Source organism: Epinephelus moara, chromosome 9 (genome assembly GCF_006386435.1).
Source record: "Epinephelus moara isolate mb chromosome 9, YSFRI_EMoa_1.0, whole genome shotgun sequence".
Taxonomy (NCBI): Eukaryota; Metazoa; Chordata; class Actinopteri; order Perciformes; family Serranidae; genus Epinephelus; species Epinephelus moara.
The window spans coordinates 26,028,665-26,052,798 of NC_065514.1; the positions used below are offsets into that span (position 1 = coordinate 26,028,665).

The 24,134-nt window shown below is 41.0% G+C and overlaps 2 protein-coding genes across 3 annotated transcripts in view; one reads left to right on the forward strand and one right to left on the reverse strand.

The window, feature by feature from the left end:
* The window catches only part of plpp1a (phospholipid phosphatase 1a), a 19,700-nt gene extending 12,065 nt beyond the window's left edge, over window positions 1-7,635 (forward strand). For both annotated transcript variants that reach the window (XM_050053929.1, XM_050053928.1), the window contains exons 4-6: window positions 2,602-2,659; window positions 5,241-5,417; window positions 6,371-7,635. In XM_050053929.1, the coding sequence (XP_049909886.1) occupies window positions 2,602-2,659; window positions 5,241-5,417; window positions 6,371-6,490 (355 nt within the window). In that variant the 3' untranslated portion in view covers window positions 6,491-7,635. The remainder of the gene's footprint in view (window positions 1-2,601; window positions 2,660-5,240; window positions 5,418-6,370) is intronic.
* mtrex (Mtr4 exosome RNA helicase) overlaps window positions 7,374-24,134 on the reverse strand; it is a 25,492-nt gene continuing 8,731 nt past the window's right edge. The window contains exons 12-27 of the mRNA XM_050053925.1: window positions 22,244-22,323; window positions 21,683-21,793; window positions 20,249-20,350; window positions 18,979-19,104; window positions 17,846-17,996; window positions 16,677-16,849; window positions 16,518-16,586; window positions 16,314-16,439; window positions 16,093-16,203; window positions 15,790-15,978; window positions 12,703-12,866; window positions 11,843-11,948; window positions 9,807-9,863; window positions 9,549-9,711; window positions 8,398-8,502; window positions 7,374-8,040 (exon numbers count right to left, since the gene is read on the reverse strand). Of these exons, the coding sequence (XP_049909882.1) occupies window positions 7,988-8,040; window positions 8,398-8,502; window positions 9,549-9,711; window positions 9,807-9,863; window positions 11,843-11,948; window positions 12,703-12,866; window positions 15,790-15,978; window positions 16,093-16,203; window positions 16,314-16,439; window positions 16,518-16,586; window positions 16,677-16,849; window positions 17,846-17,996; window positions 18,979-19,104; window positions 20,249-20,350; window positions 21,683-21,793; window positions 22,244-22,323 (1,886 nt within the window). The 3' untranslated portion in view covers window positions 7,374-7,987. The remainder of the gene's footprint in view (window positions 8,041-8,397; window positions 8,503-9,548; window positions 9,712-9,806; window positions 9,864-11,842; window positions 11,949-12,702; window positions 12,867-15,789; window positions 15,979-16,092; window positions 16,204-16,313; window positions 16,440-16,517; window positions 16,587-16,676; window positions 16,850-17,845; window positions 17,997-18,978; window positions 19,105-20,248; window positions 20,351-21,682; window positions 21,794-22,243; window positions 22,324-24,134) is intronic.

The following is a 24,134-nucleotide window of genomic DNA, read 5'->3' on the forward strand; positions in this document are numbered from 1 at the left end:
GCTCTTGTTACCAGGGTCTTTTTGATCAGCCTGTGATCGTCGATTATCAAACATTGTTGATGCTGAAATGATTACTTGATTAATTGTTTACCTTCCTATGACTTAAAAGAATTTAAAAAATCTGTTACGAATACCAAACCCCAATTTTACCTTCCTAAAGATTTGAGAATTTTCTGCTAAACTCTGTTTTTTTATATGTTAAATTAACAAAGCAAGCTGAAAAAACACTTTGTGATGGACATTATTCACCGTCGTCTGAAATTTCACAGACTAATTGACTGGAGAAAAAAAAAATTAACGATTGAATCTATCCTCTGAATTTTAATTTCTTGCTATCTCACATTGTATCAGTGTTTCTTTTGAAATGTAACAAGACTACAAGGCCGCCCACACCAAGAACAAAACTATAACAATGACTATAAATGTATCATTGTAAAAATCATTCTAGTTCAAGTGAATGGCGGATCCCACACCACAACTGTAACGACAACAGTGGCGAACCATATTGCTGGGATCACTTTAAGAGTCATTTAATGAGCGACAGGAACACTGATAGTCAATCAAAATCCATCCAGATTTACAGCGCAACACACGTGGAGCACACAGTGCAAGTTTGGTGCCTCTGCTTAATTTAATTCAATTCAATTCAATTTTATTTATAAAGTCAAATATCACAAATCACAATTTACCTCAGAGAGCTTTACAGCATACAACATCCCTCTGTCCTTGGACCCTCACAGCGGATAAGGGAAAAACTCCCCCAAAACCTTTAACGGGGAAAAAAATGGTAGAAACCTCAGGAAGGGCAACTGAAGAGGGATCCGTCTTCCAGGACGGACAGACGTGCAATAGATGTCGTACAGAACAGATCAACATAATAAATGTGCAGTGATCCATGTCACAAAATGATAACTCAAGAAAGGAAGAGAAAGTGAGAAGGAGAGAGAACAAGAGAGAGTAGAGTAGTAGGGGTATGACTAATAATAACAGCAGTAGTAGGAGGCATCAGGCAGGACCAAGGCAGCAGCGCAACCACAACCAGCAATCCAGGCGTAACTGCGATTCGAGGGGACCTGCCAGACAGTGGAGCACAAAGGCTCCAGAGAAGAAGCCGAGTTAGCGATATGCAGTAAAAGGTCATGAATGTCAGCAAATGAAGAAGAACCAACTTCTCACAATCTAAGAGAGAGGGAGAGAAGGTGCTCGGTGTATTATAGGAGGTCCCCCAGCAGACTAGGCCTACGTCAGCCTAATTAGGGGCTGGTCCAAGCCAAGCCTGAGTCAGCCCTAACTATAAGCTTTATAAGAGGAGCCTGACGCCTTGATGGTTCCACAGAAGAGGAGCCTGATAGCTGAAGGCTCTGGCTCCAACTAACCCTGCCTTCTCAGAGCGCAGTGTTCAGGTGGGATAATATGGCACTATGAGCTCTCTAAGATATGACGGAGCCTGACCGTTTAGAGCTTTGTAAGTGACAAGGATTTATTTATTCATTTATTGTTCATCAGTGTGAATGCTCACATAGTCATCTGTATAGTTAGCACTCTTGGTGTGGACAGTCCTTAAAGGGGAACACCACATAAATCAAGAATATTTTTCCATGGCTATGGAAAGTTCAGTCAGTATTTGTGAACATGAGTTACTCTCTCTCTCAAACCAAGAAACCACAAAAAAAAGTCTTGAACTTGTGATGTTAGTAAGTGTAAAGTCTGGAGCTGCGTCATAGACAATAAATGGGAGGCAGATTTTGTGGACTCACAGAATATTTGTTTTCTTTTTTTATACCCAGATGAGTTTTATTCTATTGAAGTGACCTTAGGGCAGAAACAGAAATGTGTACTTTTTCACTATTAAACTGTCTTAGACCATAGAAATACCATTGTATACATTTTAAAAATGGCCGCTGTTCAATGCTAGGAGTCTACAGCCATGCTTGCAGCTCTGTGAGGATTCACTACACGGTGGCACTTAAATCTAAATGCTAACATTTGCTAATTAGCACTTACCACAAAGAACAGCTGAGGCTGATGGGATGTCATTAATTTTGCAGGTATTTCGTCATAAAGTATTGGATTAGTGAAAATGTTGACCTGTTAATGACATGGGATAGAAAGTTAGATCATCATCAAAGCTATTACATTTCATCCTCTGGGAAACGTGAACATCTACACCAAGTTTCATGGCAGACCATGAAATAGTTGTTGAGATATTTGAGTCTGGACCAAAGTGGTTGACAGTTACATTACACAGTGTGTGTGTGCGTGTGTTCATGGTTTTTGGGACGTGGTCCAGACAGCAGTATAAAACAGCACTGTCAGTATGAACAGGAAATAGAGTGAAGTGGCTGGCGTGCTTCTTCGTAGCAGCCACTGTTCACCACATCACTCAACGTTCTTCTCACAAACAGCTTCTCTTAAATGCATCAAACACAAACCTTTTCAAGGAGCATCGACTCCACCTCAAGACCTAAATAAGGATGTGTGTCTGACTAATGGATAAGTTATTTCTATGACAGTATGTCTCAGTGTAAGTTTTTTTGTTTGCTGCAGATTAATTAAGTACATAACAGAGTGTTGAGCCATGTTTTTGTCTTTCTGTTACAGGCTGTCCTTCTACTCCGGCCACTCCTCTTTTTCCATGTACTGCATGCTGTTCCTGGCTGTAAGTACCTGAACCTGTTTTGATTTACATTGATATAAATCACTGTTTACTGGCACATTGGGTCACACAACAGGAAACTCTGGACATTCATATCAGCTCTTAAACACATTAGTGATTATAAATAAGAATCGATTATAGTCCATTGGCAAATCAAGCTTGTGAACCAATGTGATATTGATCCCTTTATCTTCAAGGAATAGTTTTGCATGTTTGAGAATACTCTTATCTGCCTTCCTAATGTTAGTTATATGAGAAGATCGATACCACACCCGTTTGTTAAATATGAGGCTACAGCCAGTTAGCTTAGCATAAATCTGATCATGTGAATTGTCATTTTTACCCTTTTGGTTTTTGTTTGAATTAAAAAAAAAACAGGGTTGGAAATTAACTTATTTGTCCACCTTCCACTGTGGCTGGTGGATTCCAAAATCTACCGGCCACTCAATAGATTACCATTGTGTTTTTTGGCTGGTGAGTGAAGCAAATCTAGCAGCCACTTATATATTTTACCAGTATTTGGCTTATTGCTGGTGCTAATTTCCAACCCTGTTAAACATACATGGTATAACCTGTTAATAAGTGAGCTTTAGAGGTACTGGTTGGCTTATTTTGTAACTTTTGGACATTGCCAGGCTACCTGGCTCCCCCTGTTTCCAGTCTTTATGCTAATCTAAGCTAACAGTCTCTTAGCTGTAGCATACAGACAGACATTAGGGATGTGGCTAGAAAAGATCCCTTATGTGTAATTGCGACATTACATTCTCGTAATTGGAGCGACTCAAAAGGGCTCAGGATTCCAAGAAAGGCGGGAAGCCCTTTGTGGGGTAGAGAAGAATGCTACTGTTGTATTAACGTACAAAGGCTACAGGGTAGAGTTTCAGTTATAAATGTGCAATGTCAGTTACCTCAACAATGGCACTGATGTGACAATTTAAAAGAGCGATTAAAAGTTCAATGGAAAGAAGAAGAGGATTGTTTTACACATCGCAGAATAACTTGACAGATAAAAAAAATCTATTTGTATTTAAATTACATGGGGAAATAAATGTAAAAATGGATTTGAACTTCATCATATAAACGAACAAATCAAATACACAATTAGATGCAGTGTAAGCTTGCTTTCCCTCTCAGTGCGACACATTGGTTCCAAAATATGAGGCTAATTTATTTTGACGTCTTGTAGGTGAACTGAGCCTTGGATGCTTCTAGCTGCTTGTTAGCAACTTTCTGTGATAAAGAAAAACATACTGGAATAACACAACATAAACTAGATCTTACAAGTTAAAGAGGTATAAATTCAAGTAGCTGTTTCAAAGAACATTTATTGTTTCAGCATGGGTTGCAACAACGTTGCCCGTGAATAAACAGTGTTGGTGCATCTGTTGTGTTGACTTTCTTCAACAGCAACAGCACTGACGTCCCATTTTAGGAGTCGCAGTCACTGAGCTTATTTGTTATAATTGACAATCTTTGATTAACCTACATATTTATTATATAGTTTAGCTGTTAACCATAATTTGGTCTTGTCCACTGATGTTTGAGCAGCGATGTAGCCACTGCAAGATGACCTACTGAATTTAAACACATGGTTGAACTCTCATATGAAGAGAGTTTTACACAAGACAGATGCTTTCTAGTCATAACCAGATATGAGAGTGGTATCAATCTTCTCATCTAGGTCTTGGCAAGATAGTAAAAAAGTGTATTACCTAAAATGTCAAACTGTTTTGAACTGCAGTGATTCAACTTTTCCTTGTATGCATTGATGACCTTTTTTGATGACGGTTGTTTTTCTTCCCAGGGAGGTGCAGCATCTTTGAGTTCCCTCTGTTGTGTTTGTTCAGAGCTGATTTTACTGCCCCGTCCTGATAAACTTTATAGGCTACTGATTCATTCAACACCATTAGATATAAATAGACACAGGGACAAAGTCCTGGCACCAACATAAAGCTCCCTCGCCCTCAGTACGAAGTGGAAGTTCAAGTATGAGAAGCAGCGTCTGACGTTTAAACATTCACCTACAAACCTGCTTTTCTTTTTCTACGCAATTAAACGACAGCATTTACGTCATAAATGAAGTGCCTCAGGAAGAGAATCTGAATGAAGCGGCTAAGCTTGTTTGTCCCCCAGACATGCCCTGTTTTTAACATAGATAATAGTTTAGTGGTTTGTGCTACAAAGGAGAATGACATTCAGCTGACCTACATTGGTGCTCCAGGGGTGGTGTGATATTCAATTATCAGTTAGATTGTGAGAAGTATCAGTCCAATAAACTGTACTTCTATCAGTAACACAAGTATTTTAAGGTCATTCGGCAGAGGGAAGTGTGGCCTGCAGGAGAGTTTCTCACCCTTTTAGAAGACAGAGGAGGAAGTAGACAAAGATCTGATAAAAAAGAAGATGTTTGTTTAATTTATTAATGTATTTCTCTCAGTTTCTTGATGATTTATTTGTCTCTGGTGTGGTAGTGTTGGTGTAAATACACTGAGTCACCTGCACATCACTGCAGCTCGTTTTCCTACAGAGACGCTGCCCAGTCCGATGATCATCCAATAATCCGTGTCCCCTGTGTTTCTCTCAGCTCTACCTGCAGGCAAGATTCCGGGTTGATTGGGCGAGGCTGCTGAGACCCACAATCCAGTTTTTCTTGATTGCTGCATCAGTGTTCACGGGATTGTCCAGGGTGTCTGATTATAAACATCACCCGGGTGATGTGCTGACTGGACTCCTGCAGGGTGCCCTCATGGCCATCCTGGTGGTAAGTCATGTGTCCTAATCTGACCTTAAAGGAATAGTTTGACATTTTCTTTATTGAAATTATTATTTTGGGGGCGTTTTCTGCCTTTATTAGATAGCGATAGTAGAAAAATAACAGGAAGTGAGGGAGAGAAATGCAACAGATGTCCCAGGCTGGATTTAGACATAGCGTAAATATGAAACTACAACCAGGAGATGTTATGCAAAGCATAGTGTGAAGACTGGACGCAGGGTGAAACAGCTAGCACGGCTCTGTGTATGTAAAACTACTTGAACTTTCGCAAACAGTTGTGGGTCCTTGTAGAACCTCATTGCTCATGAGAAGAAGCCAACAGGTTTTGGTTTTGGGGCTTTGATATACCAGCTTTATTTCCACTTCCACTGGCAGCTATGAATGAATGTAGAGACGGCCTTAAGCATCTGTTTGCATATCAACAGTAGTGCCTGCTTCACCACCGGTCAATGACAAGAACAGCAAAGAAGAAGTGCAACAGCTGTCATCAGGCTCCACTGCTACACACAGCTGTGGCTGTTTTACAGCATCCATAATTTGAATTTTTATTCAATTTTTTATGACATTCTATATAATTAAAAAATATAGTATACTATACCTATGCCTTTTTTTTTATATGCTACATCATGCTTTATTTTTTTAATTTTTATTTATTTCATGGCATACTGTACTATGGCACTGAGAGTGCCAGGCTCACTGTTTCTCCCTGTGTCCAGTTCTTTAAGTTAACTACCTCCTGTATGTAGCTTTCTATTTATCATACAAACATGAGAAGTGTTAATCTTTTCATCTGAGTCTCTGCAGGAAAGCGTATTTTCTAAAATGCCCAACTATTCTCACCAAGTTACTGATTGCCCTTGAATTTTTTTTTAAACGAAGCACAGATGTAAATAATTAAGCCTCACACTCCTGTATAAAAACATTCTTCCTGTATCTTGCAGGTCTTCTTCGTGTCTGACTTTTTCAAGCCGTGCAAAGAAAACCATGAAAAGGCCGACATCCCACACTCAACTCTGCAGGAGACCCCAACAAATGGAAACCACTTTGAGAGTCCTAACTAAGCTAAGCCAAGAGGTGGAGGGATGACGTCTCTCTGCTCTGTCCAAACGCACACCCAGGATCCCAGCTCTCTAACCTTTCATCTCACGCAAACACTCCTCCCCGAATACCCTGCATGGATTTTAAGTTGATTCTTACTTTAAGTAAGCCAGCTTCTGGGAGCTGCACCTCAGGCCTGTTTTTAAGATTTTAAGACTTTTTAATTTTAGGCTGTCTTGTCCGCCAGTTCTCCATCTGGGCCCGACTACCTGTCCAAGCCTTGTAGATATGCTGAAGTGACTGTGACAGATGAAGGTTAGGGGCTAGAGATTCTGTAAAGACAGGAACAAGTTAGCATGATTCTACTGAGCTGGTGGGAAGACTCGCCTGCACGCGCCCACTAAAGGGTCTGACCACTGCTGGGAGAAAGAGGAGGGTTGGAAACCTGTGAATGTAACCTTGCTTTGTGCTTTTCCTGACCTGGAGTCAGTCTGCTCAACCATCTGATTTAGGATCAGTTTTTGGTCCAGCACCCAGAGAGACGGCGGAGTCTCACAGCTTCCCTGCCTTAGGTCCGGTGTTAATTAAAGGGCTAATTATAAGAATTATTCCTTCTCAAGGCTAGAACGTGCTAGAGACTGAAGCTGATCCTAGACCAGAGGGCAAAGCTGCTTCACATGTGGAGCGACTGCCTCCAGGCCACCGCTGTCGCACTCTCCAACTGTCTAACCTTATAAAGTCAAGGACGGAAGGTAGCTCGACTTGTATCATGTTGGGTTAGAGAGTTGAAGAGTAGACGGTTAGTTTAAGTCCCGTGTTGCCTTTGCTGGACTGCTACTGCTGCTATTACAGCCCCCTGTGTATCTAAGAACTAATATACTTCAAGTGAACACACAACAGTGTTCTTTTGTATAATCTGTACAAATCAGCATACAGACTTTTATTGAAAAACAAAGTGTTACAAATATGTACAAATGTCTAAAATAAGGAAAATAAAGCCATTTTACTCATTAACATGAACAGAAACCTAAGTGTATTATGTCATGAGTCTTCACATGAAATGAAAGCATGACTTGATGTTAATTTCCCAGGCAGAAATCAGAAAAATAATGTAAATTATATTATGAACCACTCTGCTCTGTACCAAAAATAAAAGCATGAACGTTCAGTGTATTCTCTCCATGCAGATGAAATCACCTCAATGAAAAACACTTTTGTTTACATCCTCAGACATATGTAACGCAGCTCAGAGATAACACAACAGGACGTTACAAAGTTTTGGCTAATTTTCCTGATAAAACCCAAGGCGGATCAGAAAAATGACCTGGAGGACAAATAAATTAAAAGCCAATTTAACTAACACTTTGGGAAGGAACGGCACAATATTTGACTCCAGTGTGACAAAAAAAAAAAAAAAAAGAAATGGCGAAGAGGTACACCGGTGGTTAATCATAACTCAAAGGTCAAAAACAGCGTTAATCCTCCAGCGCTGCCGCCATGTGTTGGAAGCTGCGAGGTCTTTATAGGTAGAGACTGGCAGCAAATACAATGTCTCTCTTGATCTTCGTTATTCCTGCAAAAGAGGAAATCAATCATGTAACTACTTTTTTAATCATACACTTATTTCAGTGGTGTTTCACCTGCTAAGTCAAGATGAATCTACCAAAATACATTTTGCAGTAACTGGTAAAAACGCAGTACGTTGTACAGCTTTAAGGATGATGATGTACGTATAATCAAATCACTTTAAAAACTGTGCTGTGGAGTGATCAGGGCTGAAGTTAACTATTTCATAATAAGCTGATCTGCCAATAGTTCTTGAGTAATTATTTTCACTAGAAATTTGGTGATGTCTTCAAATGACGTGCAGTGATGTCTTCATTTTCTGTTGCTTAATCCTTTCCGCTCTAAAAACCACAATGTTTCTTACCTTCAGCGAACTTGTTCTCCAGCTCAGTGTTGCCTATGGCCTTGGCTGCAGAACACATTTGTCTCAGGACCTCCTCCAGACGACGCATGCAGCGGATGATGCTCCCTACACCAGACAGACACACATATAAACAGAGTTCAGTGTGCGTAAACCAGTTGTTTCAAACATTTTAATGACATCATTCAGTATTAATTTATGCTGAATGTTCTTGGAGGAATGTAGCCTCTCCTTACAAGTCTGTAATTTCAACATAACGTCAAATATTTTTTCAGTGAATAACTGTCATTTGGTACCAATTATGAGGCAACACTGCTTATTTTGTACATTTACAACTAATAAGTATAAATTAATTGTGGTTGGTGACAAGAGAGTCCTTTATACTGTGCAACCTGTCAACAGACAAACTAACAACATATAAGGAGAGTTTCCAATAATGAATAAATAAATAAATTGATAATGAATCATTATTTACACTGATTTATATGAAACATTTCATGTAAGGAAATTCCAATTTCCTAATAACTAGTGACAAAGACAGAAAACTCCCTGGAAATGACCAGGAAATCACGTTCATTGTTAGTTCACAAGTATCGTCAATTCTCCGTCTCCCTCCTTCGCTGACATACACGAGCACATCCGATACTCCCTCCAGTTTCTCAATTCAACATTACTTCCTCATAATGATGACATGTAATGTTTTAAAGTTGAGGTCATTGTTGGGAGTCAGAGATAGAAACTGTGATGGACTCCGAGCTGGGTTCAAATCAAACCTCACATAATAAATCAATTAGTGAGCCTCTAACAGCCGACTGTGTGTGTGTTAGTGGAGAAATCATATTGAATTGAATTTGTGAAAGCCATGTTGGACCTCAGCAGTGGTGGAAGAAGTATTGGGATCCTTTACTAGAAGTATAGAAGCACTTTCAGCTAGATGAACTTCAAGTTTTAAACTAAAAGTACTCGTTCTGCAGAAAAATGGCCCCATTGTCTCATTATTATAACTCTTATTATCACTGATGCTATGTCGCATTTTACTGCTGCAGCTGGTTGAGGCAGCGCTAATTTTAACTACAAATACTTCAAAATTGTACTTAAACACCTGTATTTTAACTTCCTGTCATGCCTGTTGGACATTAACATGAGTGGCACACCTTCAAAGACGTCAGTCATCTTGCAGATTTGAGCAAACGTGGCGCCATTGGCCCAGGCGAACACCACATCCATGAGGTGAGGCTTAAACTGGTTTAGGTAAGTCTCCTCGTCCACCTCCAGCTTGGCGTCTGCAGACACTTTGGCGATGCGCTTCGCACACTCCTGAACAAAAACAACAGAAATCACATTTAAACCAAGTTCAAACTTTTGTTGATTAAAAATCAAAATGTTTGATTCTGGTTTTAACGTCGTCTCACCTGCATTTGTCTCAGAGGAGCTGCTAGTTGTTCAGTCAGTTTTGGCATCTCGCTGGCCTGAAGGGAAAACGACATCATTAAGGTTGTGACAGCAAATACACAACATTTGTTTTGTTGTTTGTGTTCCAACTCTAGTCCCTCTGACTGCTCTTTGGTTCGTTATTTTTAAACATTCAACATTAAAAGAGAGTGGAACAAACATTTGATCCTACTCTTCTTTGGTGACAAAACAAACCACTTTATCACTTCATGAAAATGATTGTCAGCCTGTTATAGTCACCTACAGCAGCTTTAGTTGTCAGCTGTTCTAACACCTGTCTGACTGTATCACTCTCTTATCAGAGCAATGTGAAGCTACAGCCAAGCGACAGTTTAGTTTTGCATTAAGACTGGAAAGAAGTAGCTGCAGGACTAATCCTTGGATGGACCTGCTGTTCCCCCTGTTTACAGTCTTTATGCAAAGCTAGGCTAACTGTAGCAACAGACACATAAGCGAGGTATTGATCCTCTCATCTAACGCTCAGCAAATAAAATAAACAACTGGATTTTCCTGGAAAAAATAAAATAAACAAAAATTGCAAAACAGGAAAATATTCACATGGTAGCGGGTATTAGAGTCACATATTTATACATCTTTCATTGGAGCTGGTTACTGTTTGAAATTTTTTATACTAGTGCCAATATGATATACTTTTTTTTCAATACCTTACCTTGAGAAAAATAAACATCTATTTTCGTAAAATAAGAAGCTGAATGCCTCTCATATTAATGTCACCAGATCAGGATAGCGCAAACACAGACACTTATATTTTGTTTCCGGCCAAGATACTCAGAGCAGAGGATCGCTGGCTGTCACTGTACCCTGGGCGACATTGGGAAGCAGAAATTCAATGAAAATTGGCCATTTAACTAAGATTTTGCAGCATGACTGAAACAAGAACAAGGCAATGCGTAAAAGGCTCTGTGTATATTAATGCAAAAAGTTTTTAAAATGCGGCACGATGAGAATCAAGGCAGTGGAATCCCACATGTAGAGTGAGAAACACAAAATCCGCAGGAACGCTCGCCAACAAACGCAAGTTCTGTTCTACTCTTGTGTCTGTCAGGAGATAACCACATTATGTTTTATGTAATCATTTCAGCAATATTGTCCCTAACCCAAAATAATCAGTGTCAGTTCATGATGTTTTTCCCTTTCAATTTTGGTTACTGTAAAATTTCCAAGTGGTATTAAAAAAGTCTTAAACGGTTTTAAATCTAAGTTGCCTTCAGTTATAGGAACCCTGACTCAAACACAGTATACAATTATCTAAACTAGTAAATATCTGCTTAAAGAATAAGGAAACAAGACTATGAACCTGACCATGAGATCAGTATCAACTTTTGGGACAGTTTTTGGTTGCTTTGCTTGTCACGTGATATGGGGGATCAGTGAAGTCCACATTGAGAGAATGACTCCTTCCTGTGCAGGTTAGTATTGTTCAATCATCGTTGAAACCTGGGTTACTTTAGCACTGTCATCAGTGGTAAAAGACACACAAGTTGGATGGTTTGCTGTTACCTCAAACTAAACTAGCAGCAGGTGCTCTGTAATGACTGACAACAGCTGTACACACACACACACACACACACACACACACACACACACACAGTGGTTGTGTAGTGGTGTGCAAACATGACAGCTGCTTGTCGTCGCTCCCTCTCTGACAGACCGCTCTTCAGACAGAAATGTGCTCTGCTGCTCTGAGGTCTGAGCTGACGTCCAGCCAAAGAAAAGGTTTGTTAAACCATCTGACGCTGGATTGCCTCATTGAGAGAACAGGCTTCATTAGGAAAGACAAACACACATCAACCTCAGGTTTCTGTTTTGGTTGCAGCACGGGGGGAAAAGGCCAAGAATGCGACTTGAGCTGGGATGTGTGGGAAGAATGGGAATGAGCTGTTTATCTCTGTGTTCACGGAAGAGGCTTAATATCTGTTTGTATGGAGAATTAGACGAATTATACGCGTTTGTGTGTGTGTGTTTGTGTTCGTACATTCTCCTGGAAGACGAAGCAGGACAGCAGGGCGGTGGCTTGTTCCACCGTCAGGTCGTTGAAGAGACCGTTGAACACCATCTCCGTCAGAAGAAGCTCGTCAGCACTGGAAAGATTATTAGATAATATCTTATTACTTTATCACATCATCTCTTCCCATGTTCTATTAAAACAGCAATGCACAAATGTGGTGTGTGTGTGTGGGAGTTAAGTAAAAGCAGGTGAGAGCAGATGTTCCCTCATCTTTCAGCCCTGGCAGAGCTCACACTTCCAAAAACAGCAATACATACAACCCATCACAAATAAGATCCAGAGTCCATCTCCTCAGTAACAGACAAATCTGGGCTGCAGTCAGAGGTAGACAACTCATCGTTACTGCTGCAGCACTTCACTTAGGAATTTGCACGTAACATCGTAAGGTATGAAACCTTTTCATCTAAATTTAGTCCAATTTAAAAAGGCAGCTGGATGCTCTTTCTGTTCTGTGCTGTTATCAGTTCCTCAGGCAAACTGAGACTTCAGAAAACAAAAACCTCTGCTCAATGAAGTCCAGAAGCAGCATTTTCCCCCCAAATATGTGTCCTAAGCAATTTCAGAGCAGTGTTAAGACTGGATAATGTCCACATTCACTCAGACTACCTTCATCTGTTGGCGGGGCGACTGCGACCATGATTAACCCAAACATCTCTGCTTTTGCTATCAGTGTCAGTGTGTTCTGTTCCACTCCACCAGTTTCTATAGGCTAAAACAGCTGAGCCACCTGGCATTAAAAAGGCTAACTCATCATGTCAGAGGCCACGCTATCAACAAACAAAACACACACTGTGCTGGGTGTGTGTGTGTTTTTTGTCCTTCCTTACCTGCTAATTTCACAGGCGACCCGCCCTTTCATCTCGATGACATCAGACGGACTGGCGAAACCGAGGCGTCGCAGGACTCTCTTCCTGCACTTCAGCTTGTCCATCTGCAGGACGGTCCGAGCTTTCTTCAGCTCTCGCTTGGCCGTCCGAACATCTGCCGCGATCTAAGACACAGATACGTATCGTTAAAAGTTGCGATCTTTACCTCATTTAAACTTGGAGAAGCTCTTCCAGGGTTTTGAGAAAACACTTAACAATGATGAAAAGCGCTGATACTACCAGCTGTTTAGTGCATGAGATCATTTGAAACACTACATTAATTGTCATATTAAAGGAGTGGAAATATTTGAGGCATCTGCCAACAGATGTTAACCGGCCTGGTTATCTTTCCTCAGTGATGTCCATTATCCACTTTAACCTTTAGCCGTCATGATAACAGCACATCTCAGTGCCAAAGAGCCAAACTCATGCACAAAAGCATTTCACCGGCATGGTTTATTACTCAAACAATTCTGAGTAGTTATAGCCTTATTTCTGCGAACCAGTGGCTGCATCTGAGCTGGACACAAGAGCTGGAAAGTTTGAACTTTCTGACACTCGTGCTCCCTGTAGCAAACGCTGATAAAGCATTTAACCTGAACAAAAACAAATATCACAATAAATACTGCTCTAGCTTTGATCACGCTATCAAATGACATTCAGCTTTACCAGTCATGATATGGTGTGTGTAAGGTGTGATAGCTTACACTTGCTAAACAGATAAGGTAGGTGTGTTATCAGTAATTAAAGGTCACAGCAGTAGCCTGACATCCATTAATTTGCAATTAGCAAAGGACGCCATCAGCAGCCGTAGATCAAAACACCTCTGGACACATGTGAATAGGCCTACAACCACTCAGAACAACAAAACATGATGTAGTGCTGACCAACGGACATACACCGATCAGCCTAAACATTAAAACCTCTGGCAGGTGAAGTGAATAACATTGATCATCTTCTTACAATGCAATGTTCTGCTGGGAAACCTTTGGCTCCTGGCATTCATGTGGATACCAACTGACACGCAGCACCCACCCAAACACCCTGTGTACCAGAAACTGGTCAGGAGTGGCCTGAAGAACGTGACAGAGAGCTCAATGCATCGACCTGGCCTCCAAATTCCCCAGAACCCAATCTGATTGAGTATTCATGGGGCGTGCCGGTACCCCAGAGGTACCTCCGATCCCCAGTGGGGCCTTTTTGGATCGGATTTGGCTCTGACATGTCAAGGCATGGACACGAGACCTCTGGGGGTGTGCTTTGGAGTCTGGCACTGGGGCGTTGACGGTAGACCCTTTGAGACGCGTTGGTTGTGAGGTGGGGTACTGGCACGTCCCACGGATGCTTGATCAGATTGGGATCTGGGGAATTTGGAGGCCAAATTGATGCCTTGCACACTCAGGACAAAAGGTTTCCCGGCAGAGCATGGCATTGTAACGAGATGGTCAGTATTGTTCATGTCATCTGTCAGTGGTTTTAATGTTTTGGCTGATTGGTGTATGTAAGCAGACTACAATATGCAGAGATGAGCTGTGATGGTGTAGTATCAATATGTCTGCCGACATTTTTTTCCATCAGAATATAAAAATGGTACCCCAAAACAAAGTTCCATGTCAGCCGCCATCTTGATTGTTTTAAAAAATGGCGCACGGCACTCCTCTTGACTAAGTTATGTATGTGCCTGCTGTTGAGTCCCCGGTGCGAGGGTAATCACATATTCTGTGTTAGGCACGAAGGTTGTCAGTCATCATCTTAAACAAACCAAACATTACAAAAACGGTTATAATTGGCCCGAAGCAAGCCACATCAGCTGAAAACCTATCTAAACAGGAGGGGGACCACATGTATCTGCCAGAGCAAATCAAACACGAGCTCTCAGATTCGTCTGGTTCCCAGGCTACCACAGCAGAGGTCACCTGCAGTAACCAGATTGCAGATTATCTGCAGAGATGCTGATAGAGGAGCAGGTTAATCTTTTACTCTGCCAATTAAACATAATGTGATGCAGTTTAAACTGCGCTGCATACCCTATCATTTCTCACACACAAGACTACAGAGGGATGTAAATATTTATGCAAATTGTCAAACATGGTCTGGTTTGCTTGTTTCCCCCTTCCCTGGTAAAGCCAATCTGAGTATTTGCATCTATCGCACTCCTCAAATATGAACTCAGTAAGGTTGTACTGAACTCAACAGCCTGACTCCCTCCTTGATTTGTCTGTAAAGCAGAGCTCGCACGTGTGTGTGTGTGTGTGTGTGTGTGTGTGTGTGTGTGTGTGTGTTGTACTTAATTAAGTACAGGACATTATAATGTCTTAGAATATGGATCAGGCACAGAAATCTATTTTGGAAAGGAACACTAACATGTCTAGCATTTCCTATTTTTTCCTACGCTTCAGAAAGTGCTGCCAATATATTATTATTGATCTTAGTACTGTGTGTTCTTATGTTGATTATACATACACTTCCTGTGAGATGAAAAGGTCTAAAAAATGTTTTAATTCACAAACAGTGTGTGTTGCATTTCCACTAGCACTACATCATGCATTTTTTTGCTCATTCACTTTTGGCGTTTTAGCCAAGTTAGCAGCACAGCTAAGTGGATGGATTTGTCGGCCTGCTGGTCAGTCGAATAATATCTCAGCTACTTTTTGAAGAATTGCCATTTAATATGGCCCAGCTGAACGTGTGCATGTAAACATAGCCATTGTGATCTGATGCAGTTTTTGGTTATCTGACCTATAACTGAGGGTGAGGCCCTGCAGGAATAATGCCCTTGCTTTCTTCCTGTGTTTGTCTGTATGAATATATATGGCAAAAGCCAACCAGTCTGGCAGGAAAGGACAATGGAAGGAGATTGCGATAAAGAAAAGGTAACCAAAGAAGATAAAAAGGAAAGATAAAAGTAATTATTATTTCAATAGTAACAAAACCCAACTGTGATAACTGTTGAAATAGTATCGGTGAGGTTTGACATTTAGAAAAGTTTCCTCGAGTTGACTTTCAACTTTCCCACGAACCCAATGACACCCACATACAGTTTCTCACCAGAGCTTTCTTCCCACAGAGCGAGTACACAGATTCCAAGTTGGGGTCGCTGTGCAGGGGATGGGTGTACATGCGGTGCTCAAAGGCCTCCACTTTCTGAATAACTTTCTTGAGTGCAGGGTCTTTGATGCCCATGTCATCAATGGGGTCGAGCAGAGGAACACCATCTGGGAACCGTTTCTGCACCTCCTGCAGACAAAATGTTTGGAGGCAAAGGAAAGAGAGAGCAACAATTTGCATACTGATTTCTGTTGAGTTCAACCAGCTTCATTATCTTTGATTCAACACGGCTGCATTTTGTACCTGTATAGACTTGAGCATGAGCTGTCTGTTGTCGAAAGGCCTCAGGTCTTTGGGGATGTAAAGGCGGACTGAGCTGATGGACGAAAGGAGATGGAGCAACACTGGAACCACCTGGACAAAAAAAACACAAAAAAACAGAGTTACAGCCACCCCAACTACAGAGACATGAAGTCTTATTTGTGTACATAATGTGCAGTTAAGTGTGTGTTTGTTGCACCCACCTGCATCTCTCCAGTCTCCCCTGGAGCAGCAGGTTTAGCAGCCTCAGTCGCAGCATCTTTTACGCTGTCCTTACTACAATGGACCAAAACCTCCACCACAATCAGCGGCTCTGAGTCTGTACTAGTCTAAATAGGGAAACACACATTAGTCACAGCCACATATAAACTGACTCACTCATATGTGACACCTTGACACCAACTTACCTTTGTGTTAGTTTTCTTGCAAAAGTTCACGACGACTCCCCAGCCGAAGTCAGCGTCTTCATTTTTTACCTGTATGATCAAAAACAAAGAGCCTTTAAGCAACATGTTGAAATCAGTCATTACTGTCCTGTCGTCAAACTGTGAGTGTGTGAGCTGTACCTTGACAAGTCGCCCAGGCTGCAAGAAAGGCAAGCAGTATTTGGGTTTGTGGATGAACTCTTGTATCTCTTTCCCCAGTTTGGCCAGCTGCTGTCTGATTTTAAAGTAAGTGACCACGCTCTCTTCGTTGGGAATCTCAATGCCGTGGTACTGCTCCTCGTACTTCTTAATTTCTGCACAGACAAAATAAGAGGTATGATTGAAGTGTTAACTAGAACTAAATCACAACAGAACAGGCAATGTTTTTTATATTCACATCTTGTAGTGAAAAACATTTGATGTTTTCTGCACATCGACCTCTTAACATGGAAATCAACATCTGACAACAAATGATGAAAGATGTCTGACACACCAAGCTGCCGGTTGGCAGTTTGTCAATCTTGGGCCGCAAGTGAGTGTCTCACGCCCTTGTCAGCTTTTGTTTTCGGCCAATCCAGCATGTTGAAGCAGTGTCAAAGCCTACAAAGCCCGTCAGTAAATTATATCACGCTTATCAGCAGTTAAGCTCAGTGATTGAGAAGACAAACGCAAGTGAGAAAAGCAAACAAATCGCTTGCATCAAGACGGAGTGAGACTGAAACAAATTTATTATGTTAAGATAGTTTTTCTATTTTTTAGCCATTGAGCTCTTTAGGAGCAAAGGTTAATAATTGTTTGTGTCACTGTTTACTGTTTACTAGTGCACGGTTTTTCAGTTTGTGTTGTCAATGTGCGAACTGGCTAACTAGCATCCTTGAATCTGTTCTGTTGGTCTTCTGGTTCCACTTTCTGAATGACAAATACAGACTACCACTGCCTGCTTCAATGAAGACTTATTTCCTCTTACGCAGTTGCAGGACATACGTGCTTGTTTGTCGCTGGCTGTAGGCTTTGCGGTGTGTTTAATGCAACTTTTTGGCCAAGAAAAGGCAACATGAGGTGACACAACAGTCAGCCTTCATCGCGGGTTTTGGGCCCAACTCGCAGCCAAAACTGTTCTTTTAGTCTTAAGCATATCTCATCAGACAGTTTGCCATTTCTAAATTAGGCAAAATGCAGTTGAGATCTGAAATACACGCAAACAAGTTTGCAGAAATCACTGTAGTAGTAGAATCCAAAGTAGTTTCTCTACAAATTACTTTCATATCCAGCCTGGGGTGTGCTGTAGGAAGTATGGAAAAAATGCTTACTCTCCACAACGCCAGGCAAAGCCCTGTAGTGTTGGAACTGGTAGAAAGATTTCTCCAGCATATACTCTGGGTTGATCTCCTCCACACGCAGCAGGTTGAGCACCATGTTGTAGGTCAGGTGGAAGGCACTGTTCAGAGGGTCTGCTGAACCCTGCACAGCACAACAAGAACCAGACAGGATCAGTGCTGGGTGATGTGGAGAAAATCAAATATCGCAATATGAACAAACACCTTGATATCAATATTGCTAAAGGATTGTAGGGCTGACTATTGGTGCTTTAACAAAATATTAACACAGTGATATCATCAGTAATGTGGATATAATTACTAAATGAAACAGAACTAGAACAGTCCAGTGAGAAAATGACATCACTTTACTATAATTAAAACCAGGAAAAGACAACACAATATTACAGTATGCAAAACCTGAGATGATATCTAGTATCATATCCCAATAGATATGATATTGATACACTGCCCAGCCCAAGATAGAATAAAACTAAGCATAGAAAATAAATGTTAGCATTATAACACTATACAGCTGCAAGTGATTTTGTGTTTTGATAATGTTAGCATTTTCCTTAAAGTGCTAACAAAGTATGAGCTCTTAATAAACGCAGGCTGAAGTCACTTTTCCCAAAATAAACCCTGAGGAGGATTTTGCAATCACGACCTCCACAAACACAGATATGAACCACAGCTTTCACCTCTGGGAGTTGAGCGCTGTGACGGAGCCAACAAACACTTTTACGTTAACTCAACCTCCTTCAAAATCTATGCAACTACATTTTTATAGCAGCTATAAATGTGTCAAATCAAACACAACAGACTGAGACACTCTGGCTTCCCTGTGACTGTGTTTTGTCGAGCTTTTGACGGAGCACCAAATGGCCCAATGATCCATAGAGAGAACAACTTCAGAGCCACTTCAGACAATTTCCATTCAACCGTTCACACAAATTCTCAGCAGGACAGGAGGGAAATATGTTTCATTGATGGGATGGTTGGACGACTCTTCTAAGAATGTGCAGACAGCACAGAAGAGGTTTGCAAAGACGTGATTGATGACTAGCAATTGCATTCAGAAAAACAACATGAACTTGTAGCAACTGTAGCAGCCATTTTCACGGTACCTTGAGTAGCTGTTTGCCCACAGCTGGACTCATCTTCTCGTCCACCATGAAAATAACAATTCCCCTTTCATCCATTCCTCTCCTACCAGCTCGCCCGGACATCTGGATGTACTCACCTGATGTAATCTAGACCACATGAAAACACACAAAACATTAAGAAGAAAGACGTGTTAGTGAACACTTCTCTGTACCTGTGATAAAAAGTATATTTGTTAATGCAACAAACACTGATACAACTGGGCAAAAGGCATTGTGATGATGTACTAACGCATATTTCAATGAGAATATAACCAAATGTTTTGGAAAATAGACAAGGAATTTCAACAATTAGTTCCTAGCCAAGTATCTGCATTAGCAACGAGACTGAACCAGATTTCCTGAAGCCTCTGGGGACTGTTCTCTCCATCGCACATGGCTCTAATTAAACTCCACATATCTACTGGTCTTTGAGCAATAAAACTGCAAAGAAAAAAAAAGACAGATAAGATTATTTTTGTGTTGAAATGAGCTGATGCCATGGGATCAGCTCTTGATTTGAAACACAGTGTGTTTCAGGAATGAGAATCGTGTGTATTTAAATGTGCGAGTGCCTGCGTGGAGCTTTGGCACCGTCAGAGGCACCAGATGTTCCTGATGAAACTCTTGGAGGGCAGTTTCCTCCTCTCTCACATTCTCCTCAAGCCTTTGTGTATGTGAGCTCGAAATCCATGTGTATGAAGTGAAGATGAAGGGTGCTTCTAAGTGACGGCAGCTCTACACACACACACACGCGGCCCCCAGCTCGTATAAACAATACGTGGCTGTTTATGTGGCGGTACGAGCTGCAGGACTTGAAGACCTTATAAAGGCCTCGCAGCAACACACTGTGTGACAACTCCGCACTGCACACAGGCCAGAGCTGTTGTTTTAGAGAGATAGCTCGGTTAATGGGGAGCTTTACAATCCTACTAGCTACTGATTGACGGTACAGTGACAGGGAGATTAGCCTCGCAGCTCGTCTCAACAGGCAGAAAAACCTCTCTAAAGATGGATGCCTAGTTTATATAAACTTCGCTTTTTGGGCTCATTTTCTGGCTTACGTTCACCCACAACCACAGTTATGGAAATTGCAGTTCCACAACATAATGTACTCGTTACGATGTTGCCTGTATCATAGCGTAGAAAAAAATCCAATAAATTTACTGTGAGAATTTCCTCATGACAAGATATCTTTATTGACTTATTATGCGACAATAATTGTGCGTGTGTGTGTTTCTGTGTGTGTCCTTACAAAGCGATGATTCTTGCCATCAAATTTGCGTGCGCTGGTGAAAAGCACAGTGCGAGCCGGCATGTTGATGCCCATGGCGAATGTCTCTGTAGCAAACAGGGCCTGAAATGAGAATACAAAAGCAATAAGATGATATAACTGCAATATTATGACAATGTCATTGTGGTTTGGGCTACACAATCACATTTATGTTTTGCAATAAGTGTTTCCAACCAGATGGCATTGTGTGTACCCTTGAGGCCTAATAAACATGTTGAATATTTTTTAAATCCAAAAAAACAAAAAAGGATGGCGGGCTGCCCAGCCGGTTAATTTTGGAATGCACTCAAAGAGCAAATGGTGCTCACGAAGAAAAAGTAAATCTTCTCATGTGAAAATGAGCTTCAGACTTCAGGGGCATAGTTACAAGTCTCTGAGGACTTACAAGCGGTGTAACTCCAAAGTTTTTTTTATTAAAACTCTGCTCCTCCTCCTCTGAGCGTGAGTGCCCAAAGAGTCCAATTTTAAAATTTAAATGCAGCATTGTTTACGTCCATGTTTGCTTGCTAGCAGTCTTGTTTTGTTGGCCCATTGTCACAATTGCTTACACGCCACTGCCACTGACTGCTGATGAGGGCTGTCACTTTTCCCAAAAATCAAGATTAATTGAATTCAAAATGGAATGAAGTCGAATATTGAGCATGCTGCCGATGCTTTCTAAATATGGACAGCTGTGTGGCTTCCTCTCAGCTCCTTAGTATGCTCAAAATAACTGTCAAGTTCTCATGAGTCTAACACACAGTGAGCTGTGACTGTCATAAGCATATGCTGGCAGCAATGTCCATCCATCTGTGTAAGAGCAAGTGTCTTATCCTTTAGCATGGCCTTTGTGTTTTCCCGTGTGGTGTCATTCAGTTGCACTTTGTGTTTTGTGATTGTGGTACGGCTTGGAATTTTATATCGTGGCTCCAGTTCTATCATCAAGCAGCGTCTTCGCTTAAGCTTAGTTTACTGAAATGCCAAGAGAGCGTGCAACAGGTCAAGCTGAGAGTGAAATTTAAGAGTGCCCTCTGCTGGATCAAAAGGCAAACTACTTCAAACTTCTGATGCCTTATAATTGGTCTTTTGCACTTAAAGACTGTAAATTTTGAATGTGAACAGGTCATTTCAGTTCAAAAATTAACTCAATTCGAACAGAGAGTCTAATTATAAATAAAAAGTATCAGCCCTACTGCCGATGAATGGAAAAGCCTAAAATAGGCAACACAACACAGGTCAGGAAAACGCTGCTCCACAGCACTACTAGTGGTCAAACAACTCACAGGGTACCTTTAATAATTCTTGTACATGCAGACAGAAGCTGCCTGGAGTTTTGTGTATTAATGCCCAACATTACTACTTCCTACACTTTCATTTTTATTGGACAAACACAGTATTTATAAGAGACAGTTGTACCTTGATCAGGCCTTCAGAGAAAAGGATCTCTATGGTCTCCTTCAGGATGGGCAGCAGGCCTCCATGGTGGATTCCTATCCCCCTCTTCAACAGAGGCAGCACATGCTCCACCTGAGGAATATAAAAAGGTTTAGTGACAAATACACCACTTCATTCACACAATCACAACCATCAGCACCAGAGAAACATAGTGGAAAAGCACATAACCATCATAGTGGAAAAGTGTGATGTATGGTTGGCTTTGCTCTTGCCGTAGCGGTCTACCCACTAACAAGTGTTACCTCAACACGGCTGGTTTTCATAATATGACTCAGCACAGCGGGGTAGAATAACAGGAGCACAGTGTTTAAGCTCGTGTTGATATTATGTGTTCAGTTATGTACAATAAGGTCTTCTCTGAGCAGAAAATGATTCAAACGGAAACGCTGAGGACTTTTTTTTCTGAGCTATTACAAGGTGGCAGCACTGGGATCAAAAACAGGAGTAAGAGCAGCATGGATGGTTATAAAAACATCACAGGAGTTGAGAGGAAACAGAGTGTGAGAGTCCAGTCTTTCTTACCTGAGGGAGTTTCTTGTCTTCGTCTGAGAGACAGTCCACTGCGTTGTTGAACACTTCCTCCACCAGACGTTTCTCGTCATCTGGTACAAACAAACGATTTTCTTTGCTTAATAAAGACTTCTAATAGCTGTTCAGAAAACCTTCTAAATAATTGCACAAAGCCATTTCCTACATCCTGAACCTCTGTGTCTCAACCACTCTTCAAACATGCACGCACACACAAACTCACACACACTTTTGGATCATTTTGAAATGTTGTTTTAAATATAATTTCTCTTGGCATGTATGGTTAATGTGGAACAACGGGGAGGTTTTTTGGGAATTGCTAGCAGGGAAAGTTTAACCACCCAGGGATTGAGCAAGCAAATGATGCTGCTGCTTTCACTTCAACTCTCTGTTAACTTTAGGTTTTATCTGATTTCGACAACATATGTTTCAGCAAAATGTTTTCACTAATTTCTTACTCAGTTTTTCAAAATATACTGCATTCATACTGTTCAATTAAAGCCTGATCCAAAAGACTAAAGCTGAGATTTTACTACAAAAACAAACAAACAGTGTCTGGTAAGCTGCTGAATGCAGTCACATGTTGAACCACTTAATTTTAAACCACTGTATATGAATGAACCGACGGCTCCACCACCAGTGTCTTATTATTGTGCTAACTTCATTACATTATTTACGGTGGCTCTTTGGCTATCTCTGTCCATGTGGAAACTTAGTCACACGTCTTTCTTTATTCATGAAACTATTCTGGGAAACCTTCCTTCTTATGTGCTTGTGGTAGTCACAAACTTGGATGTCCATAAAGTCTGATGGCTCAATATTTATTTTTAATGTGAATGACTTCAGTGTCAATGGGACTTATTTTAATGGCTTAATAATAACAAAGCAATACCACAGACAAACACACATTGGGCCAATGTAAAAAGCAAACTAAGCCTAAGCTAAGTCTGTGGCTCCAGTAAAACAGCCTGATCAAAAAAATGTAACAGCCAAAATATCCACTTTAGAGCCATTGTATTAAAGAGCCAGAAGTCTCGAGTTTGTCCTGAGGGTGGGACAAAAGGGAAGCTCAGAGAATATCCGAAAAGGAAACTGTTGCACCCCAAAGGAGCATCACCGTGCTCAGTAAATTCCATGGCAATCAGCCTTTTAGCTTTTGATGTTTCTTGTGTACAACTACAAAATGTCCTGATGGTGGTATAATAAAGGCCGAAGGGTCACCAAAGACACTTCTTCCCACAGCAAACTACTGGGCAATCTGGTGAGTAGTTTTCAGTGCACCGTATTAGGGACTAACTCCACTGAGTTCACACATGAAGATCAGTTTACTCGTCATTAGGGGTATTACTCAACTTGTGAAAACATCTGTATAATATCTTCTACATGACAAATTTGTAGTGTCCAAGCTGGGGCAGAAATCCTGCATTGCAAACTGCGGATGTCAAGTTTATATAAAAGTCAAGGAGGATCTAATGAAAGAAGAAAAAAAGTTGTTTTATGTGAGATGTAGGATCGACTGTTTTTGGACTAAAGGTCAGAATACCTCAGCATCTGCTGCATCAATGTTCCCCATTATGTTTAATTTGCCTCTTGCTAGCAGAGATGTTCTGATACCATTTTTTCCTTCCCGATATCTGAACTTGCTTATCAGCTGATACCACTAACACTGTATTGATGAGAAAACAATGCTATTATTGTTGTATGGTTCGACTTAAGTTAGACTACAACATAAACAAATACATTAATTAATAAATACACACAAAAATTACCAAATTGCTGGCATTTTACTGACGTTACACCATCTACCGGAAATCAATTCTTTGCCGCTCGCAAACAGTAGTTACCAGTGGCTGCAAAGCACAACATGCTTTGTAGGCTACTGTTT